This window comes from Anguilla rostrata, chromosome 12 (genome assembly GCF_018555375.3).
Source record: "Anguilla rostrata isolate EN2019 chromosome 12, ASM1855537v3, whole genome shotgun sequence".
In the NCBI taxonomy this organism is placed as follows: Eukaryota; Metazoa; Chordata; class Actinopteri; order Anguilliformes; family Anguillidae; genus Anguilla; species Anguilla rostrata.
Genome location: NC_057944.1, coordinates 32,356,749 through 32,383,371, shown reverse-complemented (window position 1 = coordinate 32,383,371; position 26,623 = coordinate 32,356,749). Strand labels below are relative to the sequence as shown.

Sequence of the window (26,623 nt, the reverse complement as noted above, 5' to 3'; positions counted from 1 at the left end):
TCGTCTGGGGAAGATGTGTGAAAGGGAAGGGGAGGGTAGGAGGTGGTCCTTTTAACTTAAGTTTTTGCTCCCTCTAATGTTTATCAAAGGGAACTACAGCATGTTTATAAGAGGGTTTGGTGTATAATGGGGTCAAATTAAAACATACAAGACAAGTTCCTTTGACCAAGCTTTGTCTGTATAAACCATGTGTAAATAAGAATGTTTGTACCATCTTATGATCATCAGTATTTAAATATACACTAAAATAGCATACATTTTGTCATTTGACAGTTGATTTTATCTAAACTAACTATAAAGACTATTGGTAAATACTATAGAAACGTATATATATTTTGTGCAAAATTGATTTTAAAAAACCCCAGTTCCTTCAGCACGAGAGAAATTAAATGAGATTTAGCCAACAAACATATGTGACACTTATCAATATTAAAATAATACAGGAGGAGTTGAGCCGATGATAACATATTATTGGGGAAATATTTCACCACAACACAAGCGCTCCTCTAGCACTGTAGCTTTTGAAGTTGTGATGCAAGATTCCTCAAGAGCAGGATGGCTGGTTCTATGCACTTTTGTAGGTCACTTTGGATAAAAGCATGTGCCAAATAAATGTGATATAATGTAATGTAATGGTTCCAGAGTGAGTGGTGTGAGAGAGCTGTGAGAACATGCACACGTGTACCATACCTGTGTCTGCACACTGGCTGACTGACGGCTTGGAATAACTCTGTTTTTGTTTGATTTTATTTAATTTTTTTAAATGCATTTTATTCTAATGGGAATGCATGCGGAAATATAGGAATGTACTGAGGGGCTCTGCCATAATTACTACTAAGTAACAGTGTAGGGGCCAACTGAGCCAAAGTGTTCCTAAGCCTCAGTGGAAACCACTGTAATGTTACCTATTTATTTATTTATTTATTGGACTTTTGATGTGGAATAATATAGGAGGGAGGGAAAGTATGCTGATTTTATTAAGCCTGGCTGAAAATGGGTGTATATTTCCTACCTGATATTCTCAAATGCAGAAGTCAGAGATGCTGGATAAGATGAAAGATAGAACCGTGTAAATACGCTGTCACCATCCCTACAGAACAAAATCATCTCTCAGTGCTGTGTGTCCTCGCTTCCAATGTCTGCCTGGCAGGTTTACAGTGGAGCAGAAATCTCAATGTATTTCTTTTTAATGTTAGCTGGTAGATGTTGTCACTACGTGTGCACAACAAGCTTTTAACGGCACTAGCAGTATTTAAGCATGTTTTCTGAAGCTGTGCTCATGTAATGTAAGTACTTTAGCAATTCCCCCGCTTAGCATCGTGCAAGGGCTCATTTTTTCCCCAGCACTTGCTGTAAATTTCCCCTGAGTGCGTCTCCTTTAGCAGTGAGCTGCAGTAACCGCGTTATCCCACTAGAGGGCAGAAATGTCAAAAGAATTCTGCGTTTTCACTTCTCTTTTTTAAATTATTTAATTTATTCACAATGCGGTTGTTTTGTATTTGAAAATGCCCCCAATTTAATTACATATAAAGAAACCGATTCAATAGATCATCTGAATGATACAATTATTTAAAACAGTTAAACTACATGCACATAAATCCCAATTAATGTGAATAAAAGAATAAAGAACAAATTCAACATCATTCAAATAGTAAAACAAACGATTAAACAAATGATAAATCAGATGATTATCCATGTCAAAGAAAGTAAAAGAGAGTAACAAAAAAATGTGTAAAACTGCATTGTCTGACCACGCCTCAAGCCAGTACAGTCAATTTGACATGAGTGGCTTTACCGAAAAGCCAGTCTATAAATGTATGTAGAAGTTACTTAAATGACATGATTACGTCAAAAACTAGTTTGTATAAGTAAGATGTTTGGTCTGTCCAGAGTACATGTATGCCTGATTTTGATATCTTTCACGCTGCCTGAGGGCCGACTGGTGATCAGAGAAAGGGGAGTTAGCCTTACCATCCAATTAGCACCGCTGACAGGCCTCAGAGGTTCAGATCTCAGCAGGCTGTCTCTCATAAGGGGAAACACACACACACACACACACTCTCTCACACTCTCACACTCTCTCACACACACACACACACACACACACCCACGTATGCGCTGGTTTGCTCTCTAGGTCCTGACTCCTGGTATTTTCTATTACGTACAGTAAGCAGCTAAATTATGGCCCTAACAGCCAGTGACCTGTTGACGTTAATGGCATATTCCTTTGAGTGCCCAGAGCTGGCCGTTCCCTTTCTCACTGAAGGTGATTTTATATGTATGTGATATATGCGTGCACAGGTTAGAGGGTACTCTTCATTTGTACAGCTGAATTTAATCAAGCATTTTACGATCGTAGCCATGCTCAAGGGTGTAATGGCAGTGCTACAACCTGTGATTTGAACCTGCAACCTCTGGTGTTACCGGCCTAGTCGCTTAGCCGTCGTGACAGTTTTGTGTTTCCTGCTTGATCGCTGTCTGTCCCTACGCTCTGGCAAGAGCTTCAATGGTAATAGGTTTGAAGAAAATTAATTAAATTACCGGGCAATGCCAGTGCATTAGGGTAGACTTCCATTTCCCTTGAAGATAGGCCCTTCCCTAAAAACAGGCTAAATGCTTTCTATTGATTGTTCCTGTATGTAGCGGAACCAGCAGCAGGGCTCGGTGAAAGGTTTGCCTCTGCCTCTTACCCATATGAGGAGACATGACCACTGTGAGGAAGATGGAGGGTTGAGGGAGGGAAACAGGCACTAAAAAAGAGGGAAACAGCCCAGCCCTCCTGTGATGGGGCTGTTCCCCTTTCAGGATAATAGCAGGGTGTCCCTGCTGCTCATGAACGTTCTGCTGCCGGTGTGGAGGAGATGAGGATGTCAAGCAAGACTGATGGCTTTTTATTTTATGTCGTAGAAGGAGGGTCTCTCTCTCTCTCTCTCTCACTCACTCTCTCTCTTTCTGTCTCTCACGTGCCCTTTAAAAAAGCAAATGAGAGGACAAAGGGTGTGAGTGTGTGTGTGTGTGTGTGTGTGTGTGTGTGGGAAGGTATCACAGCTCTATATTGATCAAGCCCCTCCCCCTTCCCTCTCTCTCTCTCTCTCTGCCTTTTGGATGGCATGGCATGACACTCCCAGTGTGTGTGTATGTGCATGTGTGTGTGTGTGTGTGTGTGTATGATGGGGGAGGAGAATAGGGGAGAGCTGAAGTTGGTAGTGATCATTTTAGCAGGGCAGCAAACGAGATGCACCACCGCAAGAGGTGAGACTGTCTGGGGGGGGGGATTCCTTCTCTCCCTCTCCCTCCCTCTCTTTTATCTCTCTCTGTCTCTCTCTTTCTTTTTCTCTCTCTCTCCTTCTTTCTCCCTCTCCCTCTCCCTCCCTCCTCCTATCAGACAGGGAGAACAAGATACAGTGAGATATCTCTTTTTATTCATTACCCGCTCCCTTGTATTGTTTCCATCTGCCTATATTTATTTTCTGCGTTCTATCTCTCTCTGTCTCTTCCTCTATCTCTGTCTGCACTCATGTCCTGTTTTTTTTTTTGGGGGGGGGGGGGCGGTTGCTCTCAGCCCCATTTCGTCTGCCTCCTTCGCCTGGCTCAGCGCTGCTCCCTCCTCTGCTTCTGGACCAATCGGTAGTGAGAGCATCCTGAAGCTGAGCCAATGGGAGAGGGCCACTCCCTCAGCGCTGGGCCCTGCGGATCCCTGTTGAGCCATCGATCTTCCTGCCCCTGTGTCTGGGTTCTCGTGTTGCTGCTGGTACCCAGTGTTGCACGACATTGTTCAGTCCCTCTGCAGCCTTGGCACACAGCTCTGGGCGTGTGTGAGTGTGTGTGTGTGCGTGTGTGTGCACGCGTGGTGTGTGCTCGTCATAGCGCGAGGGACAGAAACAGGGAAAGAGAACGAGAGTGATGCGGGCTGTGGTTCAACAGCTGGCGGGTCCACCTTAAGAGAGAGAGAGAGAGAGAGAGAGAGGGAGAGAGGGAGAGGTGGAGTGACATGGTGTGAGAGGGGGAGTGGAGCGAGGGAGATGCCGCTGTCGGAGCCGGGGAGCGCGAGCCTTAAGGGAGCCCTGCCTCTGTGTCTCAGCCGCGCTCGGAGACTGTGAGTAGGCTTCTGACAGCGCCGCCACTTGTTCCCGCTGCTGCAGGGAAAGCTCGCTGCGGAGAGGGATTCCCTGCCTGCAGAATCCTCTCCTCTTCTGCTTCTTAACTTCTCGCTTTTTCCTGTCATCCACATCCGCAGTTTAGCTGTTGTAATTGTCGAGATTGGTGGTTGTGCTGTACAAATGCTTTGTTTATTTGTTTGTTTAGTTATTTATTGAGTTAGATAATTAGTTAGTTCATTAGGCAGTTAGCTTACCTTCATTTATCCAGGTTATTCTTATTGAGACCTGGCGAGATAAACAGCAGTACAGTTTATACCGCATGTAACAACTGTTTACACAGCACCCGGTACATGCTGTTAAAGCTATACAAAACACTGTAGTAGATATTACTCATTTACCAATTACCATAGCTGGTGTATCATTTAATTGTCCAGGCTATTATAAATGCACTTTGATTCGTTCATACGTCTCTCTGCTTCTGCCTTTGAGTATTATTTTCCAGAAGTAATTGGAGCTGAACGTGCAGTAGCCCTGAACTGATAGAAGACGTTTGATTGCACTGATGTCATGCTCAGGAGAGAGAGGGAGGTTGTGCCTGTAAATAACCTTGTGGAAAACGTTCCTGGAAATAAAAGCGGGTTAGGTTGCCATGGTTGCCAACGTATTCCAGATCGGGGGATTGAAATTAATGCCGAAGACCTCCATCGGGGGGAGGGGGGGGTTAGGGGAGGGGGGTGTCCCTCCTTCTGAAACCGGTCAGGAAATTGGATTTGCTAGGAAGAGCCACCGGTATCACAGCCGAGCACCCACCAATCAAGTCGCCAGACGCCGCCCCTCTTCGGGGTCACGTCCTGCCTGCCTGGTGATTGGACCACAGTGCAGGTCTCGCCAGGAGTGACAGCTGATTTACTGAGCATGGTCTGACCCACCCCTAAGCCAGCACAGTGCCTTCAGGGCAGGGGTGTCTTACTCCAGGCCCCGCCTTTCTGGTGTGTTCCAGCTAGGGTTGCCAGATTTAGAATTTGTCAATTCCAGACAACATGGCTTAATTGCGAATGAGGTGGTGAGCTGTCGGGACTGATGGCGGACTTGGGGGGAGGGGGGAGGGGGGGGGGGTTTCTGGTGGGAGGCGTTATCAGAACAGATCATGGACCTGGGTGATGGTTGAGATACGAGAACATTACAAACTAACAGTCAATTTTTTTAAATCAATCGCTCAGACCAGACGTTATATTGTCCAGTCGGGACCACAAGCAAAGTCGGGACCTGTACAAATAATTTTTAAAAAATCGGGAGTCTGGCAGCCCTTGTTCCAGCACTTTGGTTTGGCTTCTGAAGGAAAGAAAATCACAAAAAAGAATCCTGCAGGCGCTGCAGCCGTCCTGAACCGCAGCTTCAGAGGGGGGTTCGAGCCCACCAGTCAAACGGCATTGACGTTCTGCAGATTTACTCTGACGAGCGGGTTTGTGAAATACCGCCGCTGGGTTATTGGGCCATTCACAGCCTTTGTGCAGTGGGGGGGGGGTTATTGGGGGGTAATGAATAGCTATTGATCCTGTCGTTACGGTTTCGTGATTTGACGGGGCTCAGGTGTCTGTTTCTGGGACATCGATTTACAGTGAACGGGGGCTGGAATCTCCTGGGGTACCAGCAGTGTGTTTTCCACTTCTGAATCGGCTGTAATAAAACTACTAAACCACACAGCTCATAAAATGTGAGAGCTGCCATCTACATAATAGCAAATATGACTCCCTGTAACTAGCAAGGAAGTGAACTTGGTAGTCTAAAAGCCAAAAGCATCTATGTCTTAATTATTGCATTTTACATTAGCACTTTTAGACACACTGGGCTGGTTGCACAGACACAGATTAAGTTTAGTCCTGGACTGAACTAAGTTTTGTAAGGAGAATCTCAAGGCTTAACCTGTGCCTGTGAAACTGACCCTATGTACGTGTCCTTGCGATGAAGATCAGGATTAGGAGTGCATGCAGGTGTGGGTGTGATTGTTCTTCTGATGCTCTTGTTGCTAGGCCTGGAGTCAATAAACATGAGACATGTGGCAGACTTAACAAAGGAGGCCAAGTTAAATGCTTTTGTTGCAGCTGAATAATAGAAGCCATTATTAATATTTTATTTCACTCTTTTTCCTGTGTGTGCATGCGTGCGTGTGTGTGCGCGTGTGTGTGTGCATGTGTGCGCGTGCGTGTGTGTGTGTGTGTGTGCCTGTGGGTGTGTGCGTGTGTGTGTGTGCTCTGCAGAGTGAGGCTGCTATCGTGAAGGAGAGAGAGCTGTCCTTGGAGCTTTCCAGAATCAGGGATGAAGTGGGTGAGTCTGATTGGTTGGGATGGGTCAGGGGTGTGTGGGATGTGGAATTTGAGGGTGGGTCGGGGGCGGGTGGGGGATGTGGTGCTCTGTAAGACGTCAGGCACTCTGGGGGGGTGGGGGGGTACAGCAGGTGCCTCCCTGGGGGTCCTCTGTCGGCTGACATCATAGAGAATTGTGGGAAGGTTACAGGGTTGCTGTTTCCCTGGTGATGAGTGTAGCACCATGGCCCAGAGGAGTTAAAACAGCCACACTGAGGATAGACTGAACAGGAGAGAGAGAAAGCAGGTTAGGTTGTCTTTTATGGATGACTCTGCTGTTTATTCTTAGTAAACTCACCACACACCACTCTCTTGTTTGACCCTTTTTCTTCCTCCTCCCTCTGCAATTTCAACACCACTCTGCGTTCCCTTGGCCCATGCCCTCTTCCTAAACCCTAATCCCTCATCTGACCCCTTTGTCTGTCCCTGGGCATCCTCTCTCACTTTACTCTTAAAATGATAATGCCCTCCTAAACTCCTTGCCACTTACCCCTTCCTGCTCCTAACCCTGATGTACCTCCCTGCCCCTCCCCACCATTTCCAACCCCCTAACTGACTCGCCCATCCCCCCCACCCCCCCACCCCCCCACTGCCTCGCCCTGCCCCTCCCATCCCTGCGCCTCCCCACCATTTCCCACCACTCCTGCTCCCCCGCTGCCCCTCCTGGCCCTGCCCCTCGCATGGCCCCTCCGCCCCCCCCCCGCCGCAGCCTTTAACGTGTCGCGCTGGGAGCGTCTGCAGCGGGAAAAGGAGGACCTGGAGCGGCGCTTTGAGCAGGAGCTGCGGAGGCTGCAGGAGCAGCAGGAGGCGGAGCTGGGGGCGCTGGAGGAGCGGCTGAAGGCCCGACACCGCGCAGAGAGGGAGCGCCTGTGCGCCCAGCAGCGCGCCGAGATGGAGGAGCTGCGCACGCAGCAGCAGGAGCAGGTGCGCTCCGCCCCTCACTGACCTGGGGTCAGTCTGATACTGATACTGCTCTCACACTGTACTGGAGTCAGTCTGCTCTTACACTGACCTGGGGTCAGTCTGATACCATCACTGTACTGGGGTCAGTCTGCTCTTACACTGACCTGAGGTCAGGTCGCTTTCACGCTGTACTGGAGTCAGTCTGCTCTTACACTGACCTGGGGTCAGTCCGGTACCATCACTGTACTGGAGTCAGTCTGCTCTTACACTGACCTGGGGTCAGTCCGGTACCATCGCTGTACTGGAGTCAGTCTGCTCTTACACTGACCTGGGGTCAGTCTGTTACCATCGCTGTACTGGAGTCAGTCTGCTCTTACACTGACCTGGAGTCAGTCTGATACCCATACTGCTCTCACACTGTACTGGAGTCAGTCTGCTCTTACACTGACCTGGGGTCAGTCTGATATAATTTGTACCTATAGTTAAGTCCCGCAGTGCTGACAGTGTTTGGTTTACGGGTCTTCATGCTAATCTCTCTCTGTCTCTGATACAGTCTTCACCCTGTCTGCCTCTGAGCATTATGTGTGATATATCAGAGAGTGTAAATGTGCTTTCCTTCAGCCACTCTAAAAAGCAGATCCATTATTCTCCTCCCCAGAGCTCTCCTTTCAGGCTGAAAGATTTATCCGCGCTGGCCCTGCGTTAGCCTCCATTAGCCGCTGTCGGAGGTCTGAGGCGGTCCTCACAGGGCTGAAGGGTACAGCCGAAACGGTCTGATTCAGCCACGCTCTATTTTGTGTTTCTCTTTGACTCCGCCCAGATGGAGGAGATGAACCAAAACCATGACGCGGCCATGGTGGAGATGGAGAACCACCACAGCGTCACCATAGCGACGCTGCAGGAGGAGCACGCCAAGACAGTCAGAGGTGCGTGTGGGGGAGGGTGGGGGCAGATTGGGGGGGTGGGGGGTGGGGGTGGTTGCAGGGGATCCCAAACTGTGGGTCAGGAGAGGGTTTCTGGTGGGTCACAGAACACACCTGACAAGGACAATTTACTTGGTCCAGCAGTACATAATTCTTTTAATATCATTGCATTAATTTGCAGACAGTCTTACTCAGAGTGACTTACAGTGTAAGAGACAGTGCATTCATTTAATTAAAATATTAAAATGAGCAATAGTGCTATGTTAATCTAACAGCATTCCCAAACCAGCGAGTAAAGATCACCATCGCTTACAAACATAAATTAGCTATGCTAACGAACATCCAAAGAACAAATTCTGAACGTACAGATTATGGTCCTAAGAAGAAAAGCATAAAACCATAAAAATACCATGCCCTGAATTAGTACAGAAGGTGAGAGTGCCTTGGGGTGGGGACGGGAGAGTAACGTGTTACTTGTACCGCACTACAAACTGTGCATGTGAAGTTGTGAGGACATAATTTTATATTTGAGCAAAAGGGTGATAAAAATGTTGAACAGTCTTATACCCAGGCATTTAATTTCAGCTGTAGCAGAGCAGAATAGGACATTGGGGCATTGCAGTTGGGCATCATAATTCAACATAAATCGGGGGCACCTGCTCAAACACATGAATAATTATGTCTGAGCCTCACTCCTGGGGAGAGAAATATTTCCTATGAAGTATAGCATTTTTGATAGGAAGTGTAGTCATAGCATATTTGTAAGTGTATTATCGTACAGTGTTTTATAGGCTAATGATTTCGGCGGGTCTGTTTTGTGAAGTAGTTGTTTTTGTGACTGGCTCAGCCGAAGTACGTTGACGCGGTCTCTCCATTCTCTCCTGCTGTCGTGTGTCAGACCTAATTTCAGCTCATGAGCAGCAGAGGAGGGCTTTGGAGGAGGACTTTGAGAAGCTCAGACTCTCACTGCAGGTAAGTGACAAGCTTCAAAATGACTATGTCAGTATGTCGTTTTGAGGGTATCTGCACAGTGATATATCATTTTCTATGGCGCACCTGGTGACGGGAGGGGTATGGTGTCAAACGTATGGTGTCAATTCTCCAGCTGGTTGTATGTGTGTGTGCGTGTGTGTGTGTGTGTATATTTTGATGTCTGTGTGTATATATTTTGAATTGTGTGTGTCTGTTTGTATGTGTGCGTCTGTTTTGATGTGTGTGTGTGTGTGTGTGTGTGTGTGTTTTGATGGGCATGTATTACTGTCTGTGTAAGAACCAAATGTCCCAACAAGGATAGAAAGATGAATAAAATTACGCAAGGTGGGGACCTTTTGCTGGTCCCCACAAGTTCAAGAGGCTGTTTTAGGGTTAGGGTTAGGGTTAAATTTAGGTTAAGGTTAGGGTTAAGGTTAGGCATGTAGTGCTTGGGGTTAGGGTTAGGGTTAGGGTTAGAGGTTACGGAATGAATGTAAGTCAATGGGAAGTCCTCACAAGTATAGCAATACAAACAAGTGTGTGTGTTTGTGTGTGTGTGTGTTTTGATGTGTGTGTGTTCTCTCCAGGACCAGGTGGACACTCTGACGTTTCAGAATCGCAGCCTGCGAGACCGAGCCAAGCGCTTTGAGGAAGCCCTGCGGAGGAGCACTGACGAGCAGATAGTGGTACTGAACACGTCCTCTACACACACACACACACACACACATCAAAACACACACACACACACACACACACACTCACACACACACACATCAAAACACACACACACACACACACACACACATCAAAACACACACACACACACACACAAACATACTCACACACACACACACACACACACACTCACACATACACACATCAAAACACACACACACACACAAACATACTCACACACGCACCAACACACTTGCACGCACGCACACACGCAGCATTGGGTTACTGTCTAATTAGGCTCATTATTCTCTCCGTAACAAAGACCTCACAGCAAATCCTTGTCACATGATGTTAAATCCATAGCAACATTAGTTGCACGACTTAATTAGATATGATTAACTGAGAGCTCAGCTGTAGGTATAACCAGCATAAAGTGCAGAGACCTGGGCTGGGAAACAGTTCATTCATTTACAGCCCGCAGTAAGTCATTTTTACTGTCTCTGAACTGGGCATCTCAGGACAAAATGAAGCTCAGACTTCACTGAGGTGGCTAGAGAGTCACAGCAGAGCAAGCCCCATCAGCACATCACGTGTGCAGTCTGTGAGTCAGGCAGCATGCTTCAGTGTTCACATGTGTGTGTGTGTGCGTGTGTGTGTGCTTGCGTGTGTGCATGTGTGTGCGTGCGTGTGTTTGTGTGTGTGTGTGTACGTGCGTGTGCGTGTGTGTGCATGTGTGTGCGTGTGTGTGTGTGTTTGTGTACGTGTGTGTGCGTGTGTGTGCGCGCATGTGTGTGTGTTTGCGTGTGTGTGCGTACGTGTGTGTGCGTGCTTGTACGTGTGTGTGCGTGTGTCTGCGTGTGTGTGTGTGTGTGCGTGTGTGCGCGTGTGTGTGTGTGTATGTGTGTGTGTGCGTATGTGTGTGTGTGCGTGTGTCTGCGTGTATGTGTGTGTGCGTGTGTCTGCGTGTGTGTGTGTCTGTGACGTCTGCGTGCAGGACGCTCTGGCTCCCTATCAGCACGTCGAGGAGGACCTGAAGAGCCTGAAGGAGGTTGTGCAGATGAAGAACCAGCAGATCCACGAGCAGGAGATAAAGATCACCGAGCTGGAGAAAATGGTATGCCGTAAGAGCAACAATCCCCAGCTGGCACAGAATGTTCTCACAATGTTACTGTGAGGTTTTCTCAATGTTATGACATTGCCACTTCATGGCAGCAACATTGTGAGAATGTTTTGTGTCGGCTGGGTAAGGAGTCCGCTGGGTAATATTCCCCTGTTGCTGTGTCTGACTCGGGAATTACATGTTCCCAGTTATATCCTGTACAGTATCTTTCGGAAGGCCGCTGGCTTCCCTATCGGACCGCCATGGTGCCAGCTGTCCGTCTACCAGCATCATTCTGTCGGCACCGCAGCGGTCCACCGCAGGCAGAACCGTTCACCGACTACGTAGCATTATCAAACAGCTGATACTCATCTCGACCACCTCACCCCAACCGTCTCCAATGTGCCTCCGCAGTGCCAATTTGTGAAACGCTGTCTGATCAGCTGTGCTGATGGCAAGCCACTAGTGGGCACTGTATGTTTGCCGGGTTGTTTTAGAATCAAAAAAACTTTATTATTCTGGACACTTGATGGGCATCCTGCTGTGCTTGTTTTTTATTTATTTATTTATTATTTATTTTTTTGGGACAGGCTCAGAAGAACGTGGTGTTAGAGGAGCGGGTTCAGGTGTTACAGCAGCAGAACGAGGATCTCAAGGCCAGGATAGACCGCAACCTCGCCATGTCCAGGTCGGTCTTCGTTTCTCATTCATTAAAGTGTGAAGGATCTCGTGCTGTTATGTTGGACTGAAATTGAGGGCTCAGTGAAGTTTATAGAGTTTAGAAAAACTAAAAGAAAACCTCTTCGCCAATTTTAGAAAATTATGCCAACTTCTCAAAAAAGTATATATTTTTAAATATTTTTTATGTTGTTGCGTATTCATTTTTCCAAAATAGCTGCTAAAAAGACATGCAAGCAGTACAAAAAATCTATTAAATATTTACAAACATAAAAAATTCCTGCAGATTATTTTCATTTTTAAATTTAATTTCTTTTCACCGCTCTTCAGAACAAATTTCTTCTTTCGGATGATTTTACGTTGAGTAAGTTCAGCACTTTCTGTAATGCATGCAGGAGAAGAAGAGTTCTCTCAGACGCAGTTTGGTTCGGAGAGAAAGCAGTAGAGGAATTCAAAACGTGAGGTCTTTCCCAGCGGGGCACTGCTTGCAGATTCTGTACGCGCGTCTCCGTCGTGCACCTCCCCTGAATTTTATTCCGTCTAGCCGAGCAGCTTTTTTGGCGTACGGTGATAAAAACGCGTCGGGCGATCGCACCCTCGGCGCTCCGGCGTCGGCTAAACGCGGTTGCCGTGGCGACCTGTCTCCGCCCTTGCAGGCAGCTCTCGGAGGAGAACGCGAACCTGCAGGAGCACGTGGAGAAGGAGAGCAGCGAGAAGAAGCGCCTGAGCCGCACCAACGAGGAGCTGCTGTGGAGGCTGCAAACGGGGGAGCTGAGCCCTCGCATGTCCCCCTCCGCCTCCCCCATCCACCGGGCCTCCCCGGGCCCCGCCTCCCCCTCCCGGCTCCAGCCCTTCCCCAGATGAGCGGCCCCCCCCGGCCCCTCCCCCCCACCCCACCCCACACCCCACGCCCCACGCCCCCCCGCCATAACGTCGCTCGTAAGAACATCAGAAGAACGTAATGACGAGAAAGGAGAATTGGTGATTCAGCCCGTGTGGGCTCGCCATTTACCGCTTTGTCCTGTTTCAATGTGTCTGTCTATCAGTCTGTCACAGGGGTACGGAGGGACAGCCCTCTCTGTGTGGTGGAGGGGGCGGGTGTCGCCCTCGTCACTGTCCCCGTCACACCCGAGGAACGTTCATGAAGGTACACACAAAAAAAAGACACTCTGGAAGGCCTCTTTTTTTCACCTGCCCTGTCCAATCAACTGTCTTCTAATCAAGTCTGAGCTGTAGAGTGTGCACAGTACAGATGGACACAAACCCTCACCCAACACCCCCCCCCCCCCACCCAAACTCTCTTTGCAATCTGTTTCCCATCCTGACTCAAATGTGCAGAAAGACTGGTGGTGTGTTTCCAAGGTACAAATCCCAGAGGCTTTCCCCTGCATTTGGGGGCTTTCCTCCAATTTTCTGACAGTTTCTGAAGGTGTCGCAGGCCTTTGAAACATAACCATGGGCAGTTTTCAAATGTAGACTTTTACACTGGCCTGCTGTACTCCTCCTGTTGGATGTAACACAAGAAAGGGGGGGGGGGTGTGGAGGACGTCCGTGACGACCGACAGGTGGGCTCCAGAGGCACAGATTTATCCAGGAATGGGACCATAAGCACATGTCGCCTGCCTCGGTGCCCCCCCCCCCCCCCCCCCCTTCCAGGATGACGGATGTTCAAACGTAACGCAGCTCGTTCAGAAACACAGCAAACGCATCCGCCTTGGCTGCTTGCCTCCCGTATAGACAGCCATTCAGGTCCGCTCACCAGCAATATCACACTTGCAGTCAAAATCAAACTAGTGTCAAAATATCACCAGTACATAAACAAACTTTTCATCATCCCCCATGCGTGTCATATGGGAGCATGCAAAAAAATCACACATTTATTTTCAAAATGGCCCTTCAGACTAGAAAATCTTGTGGTTGTTGAGCCTTGACTCTGGGAGAGTGCTTGAAATAAGGTGCATTATTATTATTATTATCAGTAGTAGTAGTAGTAGTAGTAGTAGTAGTATCAGGAGCAGCAGCAGTAGCAGCAGCAGTAGAAGTATTGCACAGTCATTGCAATATGCAGTGAACTCTATTTTGAATTTGGCAGAAGGAAGAACTGTATGTGCAGCCCAGGCCACTGCAATATACAGTAGCATATGTTGAAGTGGAGCACAAACACTGAGACCTTTAGACTTGCCTCTGCTGTAATGAGTGACAGCATGTCACTTTGACAACAGCCAATCACAGTGTAGTGGGCGGTTGCTTGTAGGAACATCTTTTTCTTTGCACAGAAATGTATAAATGGAAGAAACACTTTATGTATGTACATGGGCAAGTGACTGGGACATACTGTATATTGAAAAACGAATGTTATTACGTGTTATTAGTGTTTAAATTTTTCATTAGCCTCATCTCAGATCTTGTTTGAAAGGCTAGTACATGGCTGGCTTAACTATGTAAATATAGTCGGATGGTAGGACTGGCTGTATTATGGTAATTGGCTGGTTAACCAGTGTTGCTCTTTTCCCAGGGTTTTTACTGTACCTGCCAGCTACCTTGTTTAGCCTAAGCTGTGTTGGCTAGCAGGTTAATCAAATAATTGTTTATTGACTGGTCTACAAAGAATATATTATTTTTCCCCCAGAATGATAGACTACCTGGTTAATATAGATTGTTTCACATACACTAGAAGAAACTGGAACTTTGACTTTTCTTTCTAAATGTCCCCTTTGATGACTGACATAAAAACGTGAAATTCCACAGAACATGGCAATGATTCTACATGCTTTAGAATGTATTTAGTCAAGCCTTATTTTTCCCCATTTTGAGTTATTTCGTGAATCTACAATAACTCTTAATGGTTGGTGTCTTAAAAGCTAGGAGGAGCACTTTTTTATTGAATGTGTTGTGGTCACAAACCTTTACTTTGATACCAAAATGTATATTGGAAGTTTCAATAATGTTAAAGCCTTAACAGTTCCAGTAAATAAGTAGATTAAATATTAGATATTAAATTGATGATTTCCTCCAGCTCTGTTCTGATGATCAACCTCCTCAAGGTGATCTATCCTGTAGCTGAAATTGTCAGACGGGTCTGAAAAATATTGCCACCAGTTCAGATTGCGCTACTTCCACTGTTGTGTACAAGAGCCCAGTTTCGCTTTGCTGCACGGTAACATCTGACATGAAAATTCAACAGCCATGCCGAGACGTCTAGTTTTAAAAATAAATAAGACGAAGGCTTTTGAAGCTATCATGTCTTTTTAGCATGAATGGGATGGGTGGGATTAAATGTGATTGACTGCAATGTGAAAGGCATTGATAGGTACTAACACGTTGGCATAGGTACATCATTTTGAGAGCACATCTATTTGTCGGAACAATGCTACTTTGAGAGAGAGGGGTTTATGTCAGGGTGGCCATTTTGATAAAAAATACTCTACAGTCTTTTTTAAATGGGGCATTCATTTTTAGACCTTTTTTCATTCTTAGATTTAATTTGCTCATGGGGATGATGAAAAGTTCTCATCAGTTACAGAACCATTACGTGCATTTACTTCGTAACAGGACCATTGAATGTCAGAATTTATCGAGGCTGTCTTAGCCGGGGCTCTCGAACCCTGGACCACCTTGCCCGGGCTCACCGCTGCCCCACCTTGGGCAAATCCATACCTGCTCTTCTCTGATGGAAACACTCATTTTCTACGCAGTATCTGTGGTTCAGAGGAATCAGCCAATCAACAGAGGCCACCGTTAAAGTCAGCCAATCAACAGGAGCCACAATTAAAGAAAATTTGATGATGCCAAATGCAGTTGTTTTCATATGACGTTTACTTAGTGAAAATTCTTGCTCTGTAAAGCATGTACTGTAAGTCTTCCAGTTGTTATATATAATTTTAGCTTTCATTTTCTTCTGCAGGTTTTCCCAGGGGGCCCAGTTTTATGTAATTTAGGAAGGCTTGGTCGTTTAATGGAGAAATTGTCCTCTATATCAGGGGTGTCCTGGAGGGCTGCTGTATCTGCTGGCTTCTTGGTGCTTCTCTGCACTTAATTAGTAGTGATTAAGTGAAGTCATTGATTGGCTGAAGAGACCACACACCTCATTTCCAAGGCCTAAAATGGCCCCTGTTTTGAAAGGGAAGCTGGAGAGACCACAGCCTTATAGGACTGGAGTTTCACTCCCCTGCATTAGGTGGAAGGGAGAGCACAAAGTCTGTCCCATTGAGGGAATTTGGTCATTGTGACCAAACGCTGGTCAAGTCGCCTTTGATTTGAAAGTATATTGAGTCAGTCCGTGAATCGGCTTAGGTAAGACAGTCAAGAGGACGTTTTTCCTTCGGTAGGTTTTTAAGCGCCAGTGCGGCCTGTGCAGAACAGGGATGGCCGCCGTGTGTTAGCTTTAAGAAACTTGCAGAGTCTCCCGTCCAACGTGTCGTTGAAAAGGTACACTTGAAACTCATGCATTACTCATGAGTGAAGGAAGAGAAAAACAGGACAAGCGAACTGCTCCATGCAACGCAGTGCAAGGACACTAGAGAGGCACAAGACCTAGAGAGAAGGACATTGAATCTTCTGTTTGGCTGGGTCACAGTCCCAGTGTTGGACATTCCTGTGGAAAATAACAAGCCATGCACTGATTCCCACTGATCCGTGAAGTACAGACCTATTCAGTATTGCGCTGGTCAGTTTTGCTGAAAACCATATTTGAAGTTGATGCCACATTCAATAAAATGGATTACTCAATGCAATACCAATACAGTAGGTTCATCAAATCTCTAACAGATGCAACACCTTGTTCAAAGTGTCATCGTAGTGTCGCTCACTATTCAATGGTTAGCCTTTGCTCCTGGGGAACCTCATTCAGAAAAGTGTTTACGAAATGCGTATAGTACTAACACAGGGGTACGCAGTATAGACCACTGCAGTATACATACAAAATCCAGGAACTCTACCAGGCAACTGAACTGAATGTATGGAAATGTGCAGCTACACTGTATATTTTTTTCATTTTTTACTTATTTATTTGTTTATTTACTTATTTATTTATTTATTTATTTGTCTTCATTTATAGTAAAGGACTATTTTCTTTTCACCTTCAATCTATTTCCATGTGTTCCACCTGGTTTATTCTTGAACATTATGCAGTGTTTCAGTTTTGGTGTCAAAATTCAGGACCAATCCCTTCATAGAATCCATGATTAGCAGGTATGAGAACAGGGGTGGAACGCATTGGCATAGAGATATCCAGAAACTTGGCTCGCTACGTTTGATATTTGATATACTTACAATTGGTAAGGTTCTTTCTGACCATGGTCAGGTGTGGGTGGTTGCTATGATGACTCATTGGCAGGACGATCATTATGTGTTTGAACCTTATACTAATCCGTTAATCGCTGTAGATATGCAATTAATTATTCGCTCAGATACTCAAAACCAAAATGCGCTGGTTTTCTAGGGTTTCCTAATGTTTAGGTATTCACAGAGGATTACTCCACCTCCTCTGGAGAGCCTGAGGATTTTGTATCACTTCAGAAATAAAATGTCTGTGGGATTTACCACATGCAACAAAAATGTTTTTAACAAAGGAAGTGGGATGGTGATCATTAAAAAGTATATTAATATTTTGTACTTTTTTCAGTATACCATATCCTCAATCACAGAATGTTCTCAGGTCTTGAAAAGGAGTTATGACTCCCTTCAGAAGCTAAATGTTGATTACTATCATACTTCCAGATACATTATTTTAGTCTTTATATTTGTTATTGTTATGTTGACTTTATATGAGTTATTTATCTTATGTATGTATTTTCCAAGCATCCATATCATTGCTCACAAAATAACTACATCTGGTACTGATCTTTATTTGAAAGTTATGACCAAACCTACGCTCGCTCAATATATTTTGAAAAATATAAATCAAAGTATCGTTTTGGTCAAGGAGCTCTTAAAAGCTGCAACAATGGAGGCAATGAACAATGAATGTATTGCCAAATACGTATACATCAATAATTAACAGCAACAGCAACAATGAATAGGCTAATCTCTTAAATGGTATCATGTGCTGCTTCCTCTGATAATGTCACCTTGAAACCACCATTTTGTTCCCTGAATATAATTCCGTTCTTGCACAGGGTCTGTCCACTGCTGTTAAATGAAGGCTATAATAGTATGTATTTACACATATGTACATGAAATAACCTCAGAATCAGGTACTGGAAGTGCACTGTATCTGTGTCCTGTGGACATAAGCATTTACCCAACAACTGAATGTTTGCTCTTCTGTAGAATAGAAAGTCTGGGTTGCTGTATTTAAGTATTTTGGGGAGGGAGGGGGGGGGAGGGGTGTTTATGACAAGTTTCTACATTTTAGTTGTTGCTCTCCTGATTTGGTTGTACAGATTGTAGTATATTTATTCTGTAATCCACGTTTCAGCAAACGTAAACACCAACGCATGTCCATTTAGCCGTTTGTATGTTTGCTTTGTTGTCGTTGTTGTTGTTGTTTTTAAAGCGTTTCATTATGGTAAATGTGTAAAAATAGCATAGATAATCAAAAATGTACGGAATGAATAAAACACGTTGTATGTACATGTCGGCACCTTTATTGCGCTTTGGGTTAAAATATTAAAACGTGTCACAAAAGCAGGTTGTGTAAATGTGGTGTTGTGGGATGTAAGGTTTTTACAAGGGTCATAAACTAGTCCATCCTCCTTATTCCCTGAAACCTCCAGACTGACTATTTACTCTGTCTGACAGAACAGGGAGCATGCGATAGCTCAAGGGCCATGAAAGTGAAAACAATCCCAGGTACATATATACATATATACATATACAGTACATACATACAAACATACGTACATACCTATACTGTACATACATACATACATCAATGGCAGAGCCTCTATACTGAAGTCTACATATATGGTGTGTTAAGCCAGTGAAGCATAACCTGGAACTGTTTTTCCCATTGATTCCCATGGTTTGAAAAGGTTTATTAAACCTTCATAACGAATGGGGTTAGGACAGGGACAGGGAAACCCCCCTTTTCACACCTTTTACAAAGCTGTTTACATTGATTTAAACCACTTTAAATCAACGTAAACAGCTTTTTTTCAGGTCCAGTTATTGGGAAATTATCTTAAGGTAATGTTTCACATTGAATCCGAGAATATTTTTATAAATGAGGGCCCTGAACTAGGATCAGATCCCCTTTTAGCTCATAATAATGATTAGGTTTAGGTTACGAACAAGAGAACCTGATCCTAGGCCAGCACTCCTGCTCTGAGATTTTATGGATACATACCGGCCCAAAGCTATGAACAAGGCAAGGGGAGTAGTTTCCACCCTTCTTGGAGTAACAGATTCCAGTGCACTGTATACTGACAGATTCCAGTGTACTGTATAGTGACAGACTCCTGTGTACTGTATACTGACTCCATTTCTGTTGTAGAAACAGTTTATACTGCACTACGTATCAGCCAGAACTTTCTAGAACAGGGTGTCAAACTCAAGTTCTGTAGGGCCACAGTGTCCACAGGTGTTTGTGCTTTCTTTTAATTGAGTGGCCAATTAAGGCCTTGAGAACAAGGTGTGTGGACCCGTTCAACCAATTAAGGACTTGAATTAATCAGTGGCCCTGAAACTCACCAAAAAAACCAGCAGGCACTGCAGCTGGCCTCCATAGCTGGATTCTGAGGCCTGTGATCCACAATTTCTCCCCGTGTGCAGTGTGTTACCTGCCTATCCTTCATGTTAGTGTCACCTGCCCATCCTTCGTGTTTGGGGTTTATGGCTCTTTCTGTAGGACCTACTCAGCTGCCGTCTCCTGTTCCAGCTCCAGTTTCACCCTGGCTTGTGGTGCAAGCCTCATTCCGCTGGCTCTGATTACCGCAGGTGAGCTGCTCCCTGAATCAGACACCTGTGAGGCCCGCTGCCACAGAACGCAGAGTACCTCCCGTTTGGAAACGGGGCCACAAGGCCACGGCACTGAGCTCCACTGCCACCAGTGATCTGTAGCAGAAATGTGTCGATGTGAAATGGCTGAATACTGAAACTCAATCCGCATGCATTGATCACACCCCCTCATATCTGTATGCTCTCATCAAAAATTGCTTCATTGGATGAACCTAAAATTTAACTTCAATTTTTATTTTTTTAGGTTTTTCCGATTGAAAGTTGAACCATTGAAAAAATGAACAATTGAATGAAAAAATGAAAGAATCAAAAAAACTATTTAGGTGTAACAACTGAAATCATTTTTTTAGCTTTATCCAGGGAAACATTTTTTTCAGTCTACCTGCTTCTAACTCTTATTGTACACGAAATGGCTTTGACTCCATCCTGTATTCAATGTTACAAAATCACATAAGCACGAGCGCCTATTTGTAAGAATTATATGTGTCATAAAAATATGGAAATATCAATAATATAACAAGTCAAGAGCTAAAAATTATTTTGGTATGAAGACCAGGAAAAAGTTTTAGGATTTAAGCAGCACATTTATATTCATGTTAATAATGGTAGTAATAAAACACAAACAAATAAAAAATAATAATTTTATTTACAATACATACACTTCATACAGTGTCCATAACCCTAAATTAAGGCTAAACATTGAAGTTTGGTGATGTGATGATTGAGCAGGAACATTTTTTCATTTATTCTTCCATACATTATCTATTGCAATTTATGTCCAGAGAATTTACCAAAATGTGCAAAATTTTGCCTTACACAATTTTATATATAGTATATTATATATTAATTATTTTTAAATATTTATGAACAGCAAGAGATTTAGGATACTTGTTGACATATAGTACAGTGACCCCTAAAGTGCCATAATACATGCTTTAAAAATTTTAAATTGCCATATCATTGCTATATCATTCTCAGCTTACTAAAGGTATACTCGCCTTTCACCATTAGGCATATTGTCTATAGAGAAATACATATCTGGCCTGGTGTGGGATTAAGCATGTGTCTAGTGTGGTTTCTCTCTGAGGCTGTTGTCATGACAACATGCTTTTTAAAAGAGTGACAGTGGGGATCACCGTGATTGGGTGATTCCCGCGGTGACCCCCTTAAGCAGGTGGGGGGGAGGGGGTCACTTCCTGTACATAAAGTGCTGCATGAGGTCGATTGGCAGGGGGAAGACGATGGTGGAGTTGTTCTGAGCCGCGACCGTGCCCAGCGTCTGCAAGTAGCGCAGCTGCAGGGCGGACGGAGACTCTGCGATCACGACCGACGCCTCCTTCAGCGCCCGAGACGCGTTCATCTCGCCCTCCGCCGCGATCACCTGGAGAGAGAGAGAGAGAGAGGGGGAGGGAGAGAGAGAGAGAGAGAGAGAGGGAGAAAGAGAGAGAGAGAGAGAGACAGGGAGAGAGAGTGAGAGAGAGGGAGGGAGAGACAGAGACAGACAGGGAGAGAGGGAGAGGAGAGTGGGGAGCAAGAGAGATATGGTGGAAAGGAACAAGAGCAGAGTCTCCATTTGTTTAAATGGCAAGCTCAGCACATTGCTGATAATGCAACAGACAGACAAACAGACAGAGGGAGAAAATGAGCAATGTTTTTGTTTTTCACTATATGTTCTGTTGAACATAACTACTGCCTCCGTGCTAATTCTCAATAAAGCTGTGCCGCAGAGCTACCATCTCTGCTCACTTTTCAAGGGAAACTGACCATGCATGCAGCTCCTTGAAAACCTAACTTCCTGCACAGACTCTGGGATTTGCAGTCCTGTAGTCCTGCACACTCTGTGACCAGTTCATCTGTCCGCACCTTGGCCCGGGCCTCCCTCATGGCCTCTGCCTCCACCGCCATGGATCTCTGGAGCTGCTGAGGGAGGGTCACATCCTTGATCTCCACCCTCTCCACCTTAATGCCCCACGGATTTGTGGCCTCATCCAGGCACACCTTCAGGAAGAAAAACAAATTCCACTGGGTTACCCATTAGGTTACCCATTCTCCCATAAACGCACGTTGTCCCATGATCAGTGAACACAGGAATGTTAGAGGACATAAAGTTAGGTCACTTCATTACTGCCAGTGAGCATTGAGCTAACAAGCTAACAAGGTTAACGGGCACATTGAGGAGTCACATGCTGTAATTTATAGAGATATTACAAACCCTGTTTGTAATATCTCCTCCTCCCCATCCCCATTTTGAGTGGCTGATTGTAACTGCACATATATCCTGTTGCTGAAACAATCCTTACTGAAAACTGAAACCCAGGTGGGCGCTTGCATCCACATTGCTGGGCACTGGGTAGTGGTGGAGTATAGAGGTTAGGGCACTGGGCTCTGACATCACGGGTTTTGCGTGCCCACCTGCATGCTGCGCGACATTCCCTCCCTGTCCGACAGCAGCTCGGCCAGGTTCTTGGTGCCCAGGACGTTCCGCAGGGTGGTCTGGGCCAGCAGGTGAGTTGAAAAGTGGGCGTTGGACACGTTCACCACCGACGAGATGGGGCAGTTGACCCGGAAGTACACCACGCCGTCCACAGACACCGTCACCGAGTCTTTGGTCAGGATCTGGCAGGAAACACCGGATGGTGATTACCAGAGGGAAACAGAACACAGCAGAGAAACCTTAGGGTAGGTAAGTGAAATGTGTGTGTGTGTGAGTGTGTATATGCATATGTGTGTGTGTATATGCGTGTGTGTGCGTGTGCATGTGTGTGCGTGTGTGTATTTGTGTAATTTTACTTTATTAAGACAAAGGTTTGCTTCTATACATGAGTGATACGGTTTATGAAAACTCCTGTCCTGCTGAGAGACAGCCTGGAGCAGAATTAACATTAACAGACATTAACTAACAGACCTCTTGGTGTGGGATTCCAAAGGACACAGTCCTCATGTCCACCTTCACAAAGGTGTCAATGCAGGGCAGCACAAAGATGATACCTGCGTGGGAGAAGGAGGAGATGTAAGAGCTGAGCAGTATCTGATTTACGGGTGTTTCACACTGTAAAACTCCCAACCACCTCCCAACCAACCGCTGTGTTGCATATTGATAAACGTGTGATTAGGTTTAAGCGTCTTCTGCATTTAGCAGAAGATCTTATCCAGCGAACGTTTTTGCCTACGATCCATGTATACAGCTGGATATTTTTACAACTTGTAAAAATTTTTGCAACTTTTGTGTGACAGGTCCGGTTCCCTAAGCACTAAACTGCAATGTCGCCCCTGTGTCGTCACAGCAACGGCCCAGACTACAGAACGGCGGTATGGATGTTGCTAACGGGCGGCGCCTGACCTGGTCCTTTAGGCTTCTTGTCGGTTAGGCGTCCCAGTCTGAACACAACCGCGCGCTCGTACTGCTGCACTACCTGGACAGGGAGGGCAATACAGAGACCAGGGTCATTCAAAATGGTGGTCTAATGTGGCCTGCTGAGGACATATTCTCCAAACTTTGATCACAGAGATTGTGAAATATTTTTTTTAGATACCATTCAGATGTATTGAAAAATTGTCAGTTACAGGCAGAAGAGTCTATTTAATAGACAGACATGTACAATACATCACATTCCTATGCTGTTCTTTAAATAGCAAAAGAGGAACATTATTTGCTGGAATGCATAGATTTTAAAAGATTCTGGGCCCGAGGAATAAGTTGATGAAGAACCTGAATCTAAACCACACAAAACCTAATGACCAACTGACATCCAGTCATAAGTATGTGCTGGTATGCAAATTACTAAAATGGCCACAGACATTGTAGGCAAGCTGTAGTATACGTATTGGTCTATAAATCATGTTCTATGTACACAGCTCTGGAAGAAATAAATAAATAAAAGGACATCAAATTTTCATTTTAGAGTTTATAGGTATTCTTTCAGGAACTTTTCACTACATTTGATTTTAATTCTAAGCAAAAGTTTGTCATTCAGAAATTATTTTGCAGAACATGACAACTGATATAAAGACCAAAAAATACTGTGTACTCTATTTTTTAGAGTAACCCCGATTCTTCATCAAAAAATGTGGGGTGGTCTCTAAATATTTTTCAGAGCTGCACATCAAATCATTAGTCTTGTGATCAAATCTATGCCAATTAAATAATTTACCTTTATACACATGAATATGCTGATAGGAAAGGTCAGAATTGTCATCATCAAGGATAAGGTGACCAAAAGCCAGCCCCACCCCCCAAGCTTTCCTGAGTAGGCATCTAGAAAGGAACAGAAAAGTACTGTAGCTGAGGCTTCAGCAAGCAGACACATTCTTAACCCTTTAGGTGTGAGATCATAAATGTGTGCTTAAAATTTTCTTAACTGAACATTCTTATGCTGATGTAACAATCACTGCTGGTAATTGAAAGCAATGGAATTCTAGAAAACTGACTTAGAATTTTGAAGAGAATAAAAACATTCCAAAAAGTCTACTCTTCATAGAGTTAATCATGGCTTTACATAAAGTCAGTGACAAATAATGGCTCACAGATATATCAAATAGGCTTTATATCTCTATCATAATGGAGAATGTTTTTTAAAAAACTGTGAGACTAGAGTAGGACTGCATGATAAGACAAAAAATGCAGATCTCAGAATTGAATGCTTTGTTTGCTTTGCAGTTATTCGTGATGAGCTCGGGCAATTAGTTAATCGGTCTATTCACAGAGCGATTAACCATGCTAATTAACAGACACAAACTCATTATCCTCGAGCACGGCACTGGTGCCCGTGTTAATGTGTCACAATGCGCTCGGCGCGTTCAGTTAGCTAAGGGAACCGGTTGGCGGCTGAGAACAAACGCAGCCCAGTGATTTACTGATTCTGATGGTTGCGAATTCCCCGGCAGACGAACCAGCAGCTTCCTGTGACATCACAAAACCTGCACTGTCTCCCAGGATGCCCACTGATGTGGCGGATTGCAGCACTGAACTGTATTCGGGCTGGGTTGCAGTCACGAGTCTCAAGCTCTGACTCATTCTGCTGTGTAACCGTGGTCGCTATAGCAACCAAGCTCGGCCCCCACCCCATTGAGTTGAGCACTGAGAACAGCCTGCCGGGGAATTCGCAAACAAAGTACTGCACGTCTGATTGCTATGGACGCTGCAGCCGGCTATTCAGAGCTGCCCTTCCTGGTCCAGTCTGTTCCCTGATATTACTTTACATCTTAGATGTGTGTTCTCAGCACACACGCACACACACACGCACACACACACACACACACACACGCAAATACAGAGTAAAGATTGCATTTCCCTGGGGGAGGTTTGCAGGGTGATCCCATGACAATCTATAGGCTTTTCACAACAAACACACAGACACACACATACACACACAAAAGTCAGTTTTCACCTACCCACTAAGTTTTCTCTGCTGCTGTCGTGAACCTTGGCGTGGTTGGTCATCTCGCTGCGCCAGCAGTAGTGGCGATGGAGAGAGAGAGAGAGAGAGAGAGAGAGAGTTGCAGTTTAGATATGAGGGAGGAGAGGAGGCAGGAGCAGAGAGCGTTCTCCCTCATGGGCGTGGCCTGCCTCCTTCGTTCCGGGCTGGCTGCTGGCTGAGAGATTGATAGCATGTCTGAATCAGCCAATCAGAAGCCTTGTGACCAAGCAGGAAGTGCACAGCTGAATTCCAGGAGTCAGGTGCTCTTTTATAAATAATGGACAGCAATAATGCTGGAAAAAAACCTGAATTTGTGCTATGCTGCAGCTGTGGCTTTATTTTGTGTGTGTTTGCAACTTGTTTCTCATATGCCTGCCAGAATGAATGTTCACCACACAATAAATGTTAGATAAAAACTGTGTGTGTGTGTGTGTGTGTGTGTGTACGTGCGTGCATGTGTATGTGTAAGTATGTGTGTGTAACTGCAAGAATTATGTCATGTATTTTGCAGATAAGGGGTGAGTAGTTTTTTTGTATTATATTTTTAATGGGTGGAATTCAGCTCATGATGTGTGCTTGTACTTTTCCATTCAATTGCAATGCTATTAAAATGTGCATTAATGTAAAGCCAGGATAAGTTCTTTCTCTGCCAAGAGCCCTTAAATTCCCCAGTAAGCGTTTTTCATTTCGGAAATCTTCAGTAGAGTCATATATCAGTGCGAGACACGCAGTGACTGCTCACGTGACTTCACTGGGCACGGGGGGGAATTAAAGCGGCGTTGCTGTCCTATCTCTGCAGTCTGTTCCTCCACATTCAGGGCTTCATCTGTCCAGAGAACAGCGCTGAGTCCGGGATTTACCGGTAGGGTCAAATCACGCTTCGCGCCACCTGACTGCCTGGCAGGTGTGCCCACCTGGGCATCCCCCCTGAGGCTGTTTCAAAGTGAGGAGACCCCCCCCCTGTAAGGTAGCTGTGAGCCAGCCTGCTACCCGCTTCGCTAGTACCGTGCGGGGCACTGTTGCCACGGGAACCGCCACCAAAGTTCAACCAGAGGTGGGCTCCAGTGAAGACAGCATACCTGAAGAGAAGCCCCTAGGATTGGGGTGATCTGGTAATAATCTAGAGGGGTTGGGAGTTTTAAGAAGCTTCCATTTTGTTTTTTGTCTCATTCATTTTTTTTTGTCTGTCCTCAAATGGTCATTGAGATGGGTTTTATTATATTTAAAATGTGCACTGCATTATTCCCCCTCACACCCACCGCAAATCTGAAGGATGTGAGTGTCACTTGTGTTTGTTCTTCTAAGTTGTTCATTGTACTCTTACTGAAATTACATTACACTTCTGTTATAAAATTCTAAATTGCCTTTATGAGGTCTGCTTGCTTAGCAGGCGATGTGTTTTTGATAGGGGTGACAACGGTGTAGTTACAGTACCACGGTGGGGCAGAAAAGCAACTGTATGGCTGGACTATACGTGAGTTGTTCTTTCATGAGACTAGCCTTTCTATGAGGGCGGTTCTCTGGTTCAAACTCAACTGAAGCAGCCAGAGGATCCACAGCCTCGAAGTGTCTCTGGCACAGTAAGAGTGGACGG

At 45.2% G+C, this 26,623-nt stretch overlaps 2 protein-coding genes across 7 annotated transcripts in view; one reads left to right on the top strand and one right to left on the bottom strand.

Annotated features, from left to right (window-relative positions):
• Window positions 1-18,340, top strand: part of mtus2b (microtubule associated tumor suppressor candidate 2b) — a 73,493-nt gene extending 55,153 nt beyond the window's left edge. For all 5 annotated transcript variants that reach the window (XM_064301804.1, XM_064301803.1, XM_064301805.1 and 2 more), the window contains 8 exons: window positions 6,359-6,425; window positions 7,173-7,387; window positions 8,187-8,292; window positions 9,188-9,261; window positions 9,849-9,947; window positions 10,931-11,050; window positions 11,626-11,723; window positions 12,370-18,340. In XM_064301804.1, coding sequence (XP_064157874.1) covers window positions 6,359-6,425; window positions 7,173-7,387; window positions 8,187-8,292; window positions 9,188-9,261; window positions 9,849-9,947; window positions 10,931-11,050; window positions 11,626-11,723; window positions 12,370-12,577 — 987 coding nt within the window. In that variant the 3' untranslated portion in view covers window positions 12,578-18,340. The remainder of the gene's footprint in view (window positions 1-6,358; window positions 6,426-7,172; window positions 7,388-8,186; window positions 8,293-9,187; window positions 9,262-9,848; window positions 9,948-10,930; window positions 11,051-11,625; window positions 11,724-12,369) is intronic.
• Window positions 18,341-20,239: 1,899 nt separating this feature from the next.
• LOC135236539 (stomatin-like) lies at window positions 20,240-25,241 on the bottom strand. Of its 2 annotated transcripts, none has more exons than XM_064302996.1 (7): window positions 25,004-25,241; window positions 23,764-23,867; window positions 22,953-23,025; window positions 22,518-22,600; window positions 22,025-22,228; window positions 21,377-21,610; window positions 20,240-20,993 (listed from the first exon to the last, which is right to left on the bottom strand). In XM_064302996.1, the coding sequence occupies exons 1-7, from the start codon at window positions 25,050-25,052 to the stop codon at window positions 20,802-20,804; spliced, it is 939 nt and encodes a 312-aa protein (XP_064159066.1). In that variant the 5' UTR covers window positions 25,053-25,241; the 3' UTR covers window positions 20,240-20,801. The 2 variants fall into 2 exon arrangements, with proteins under 2 accessions (XP_064159066.1, XP_064159067.1); XM_064302997.1 differs by having other exon boundaries at window positions 21,476-21,610; window positions 25,004-25,227.
• Between the last annotated feature and the right edge of the window lie 1,382 nt (window positions 25,242-26,623).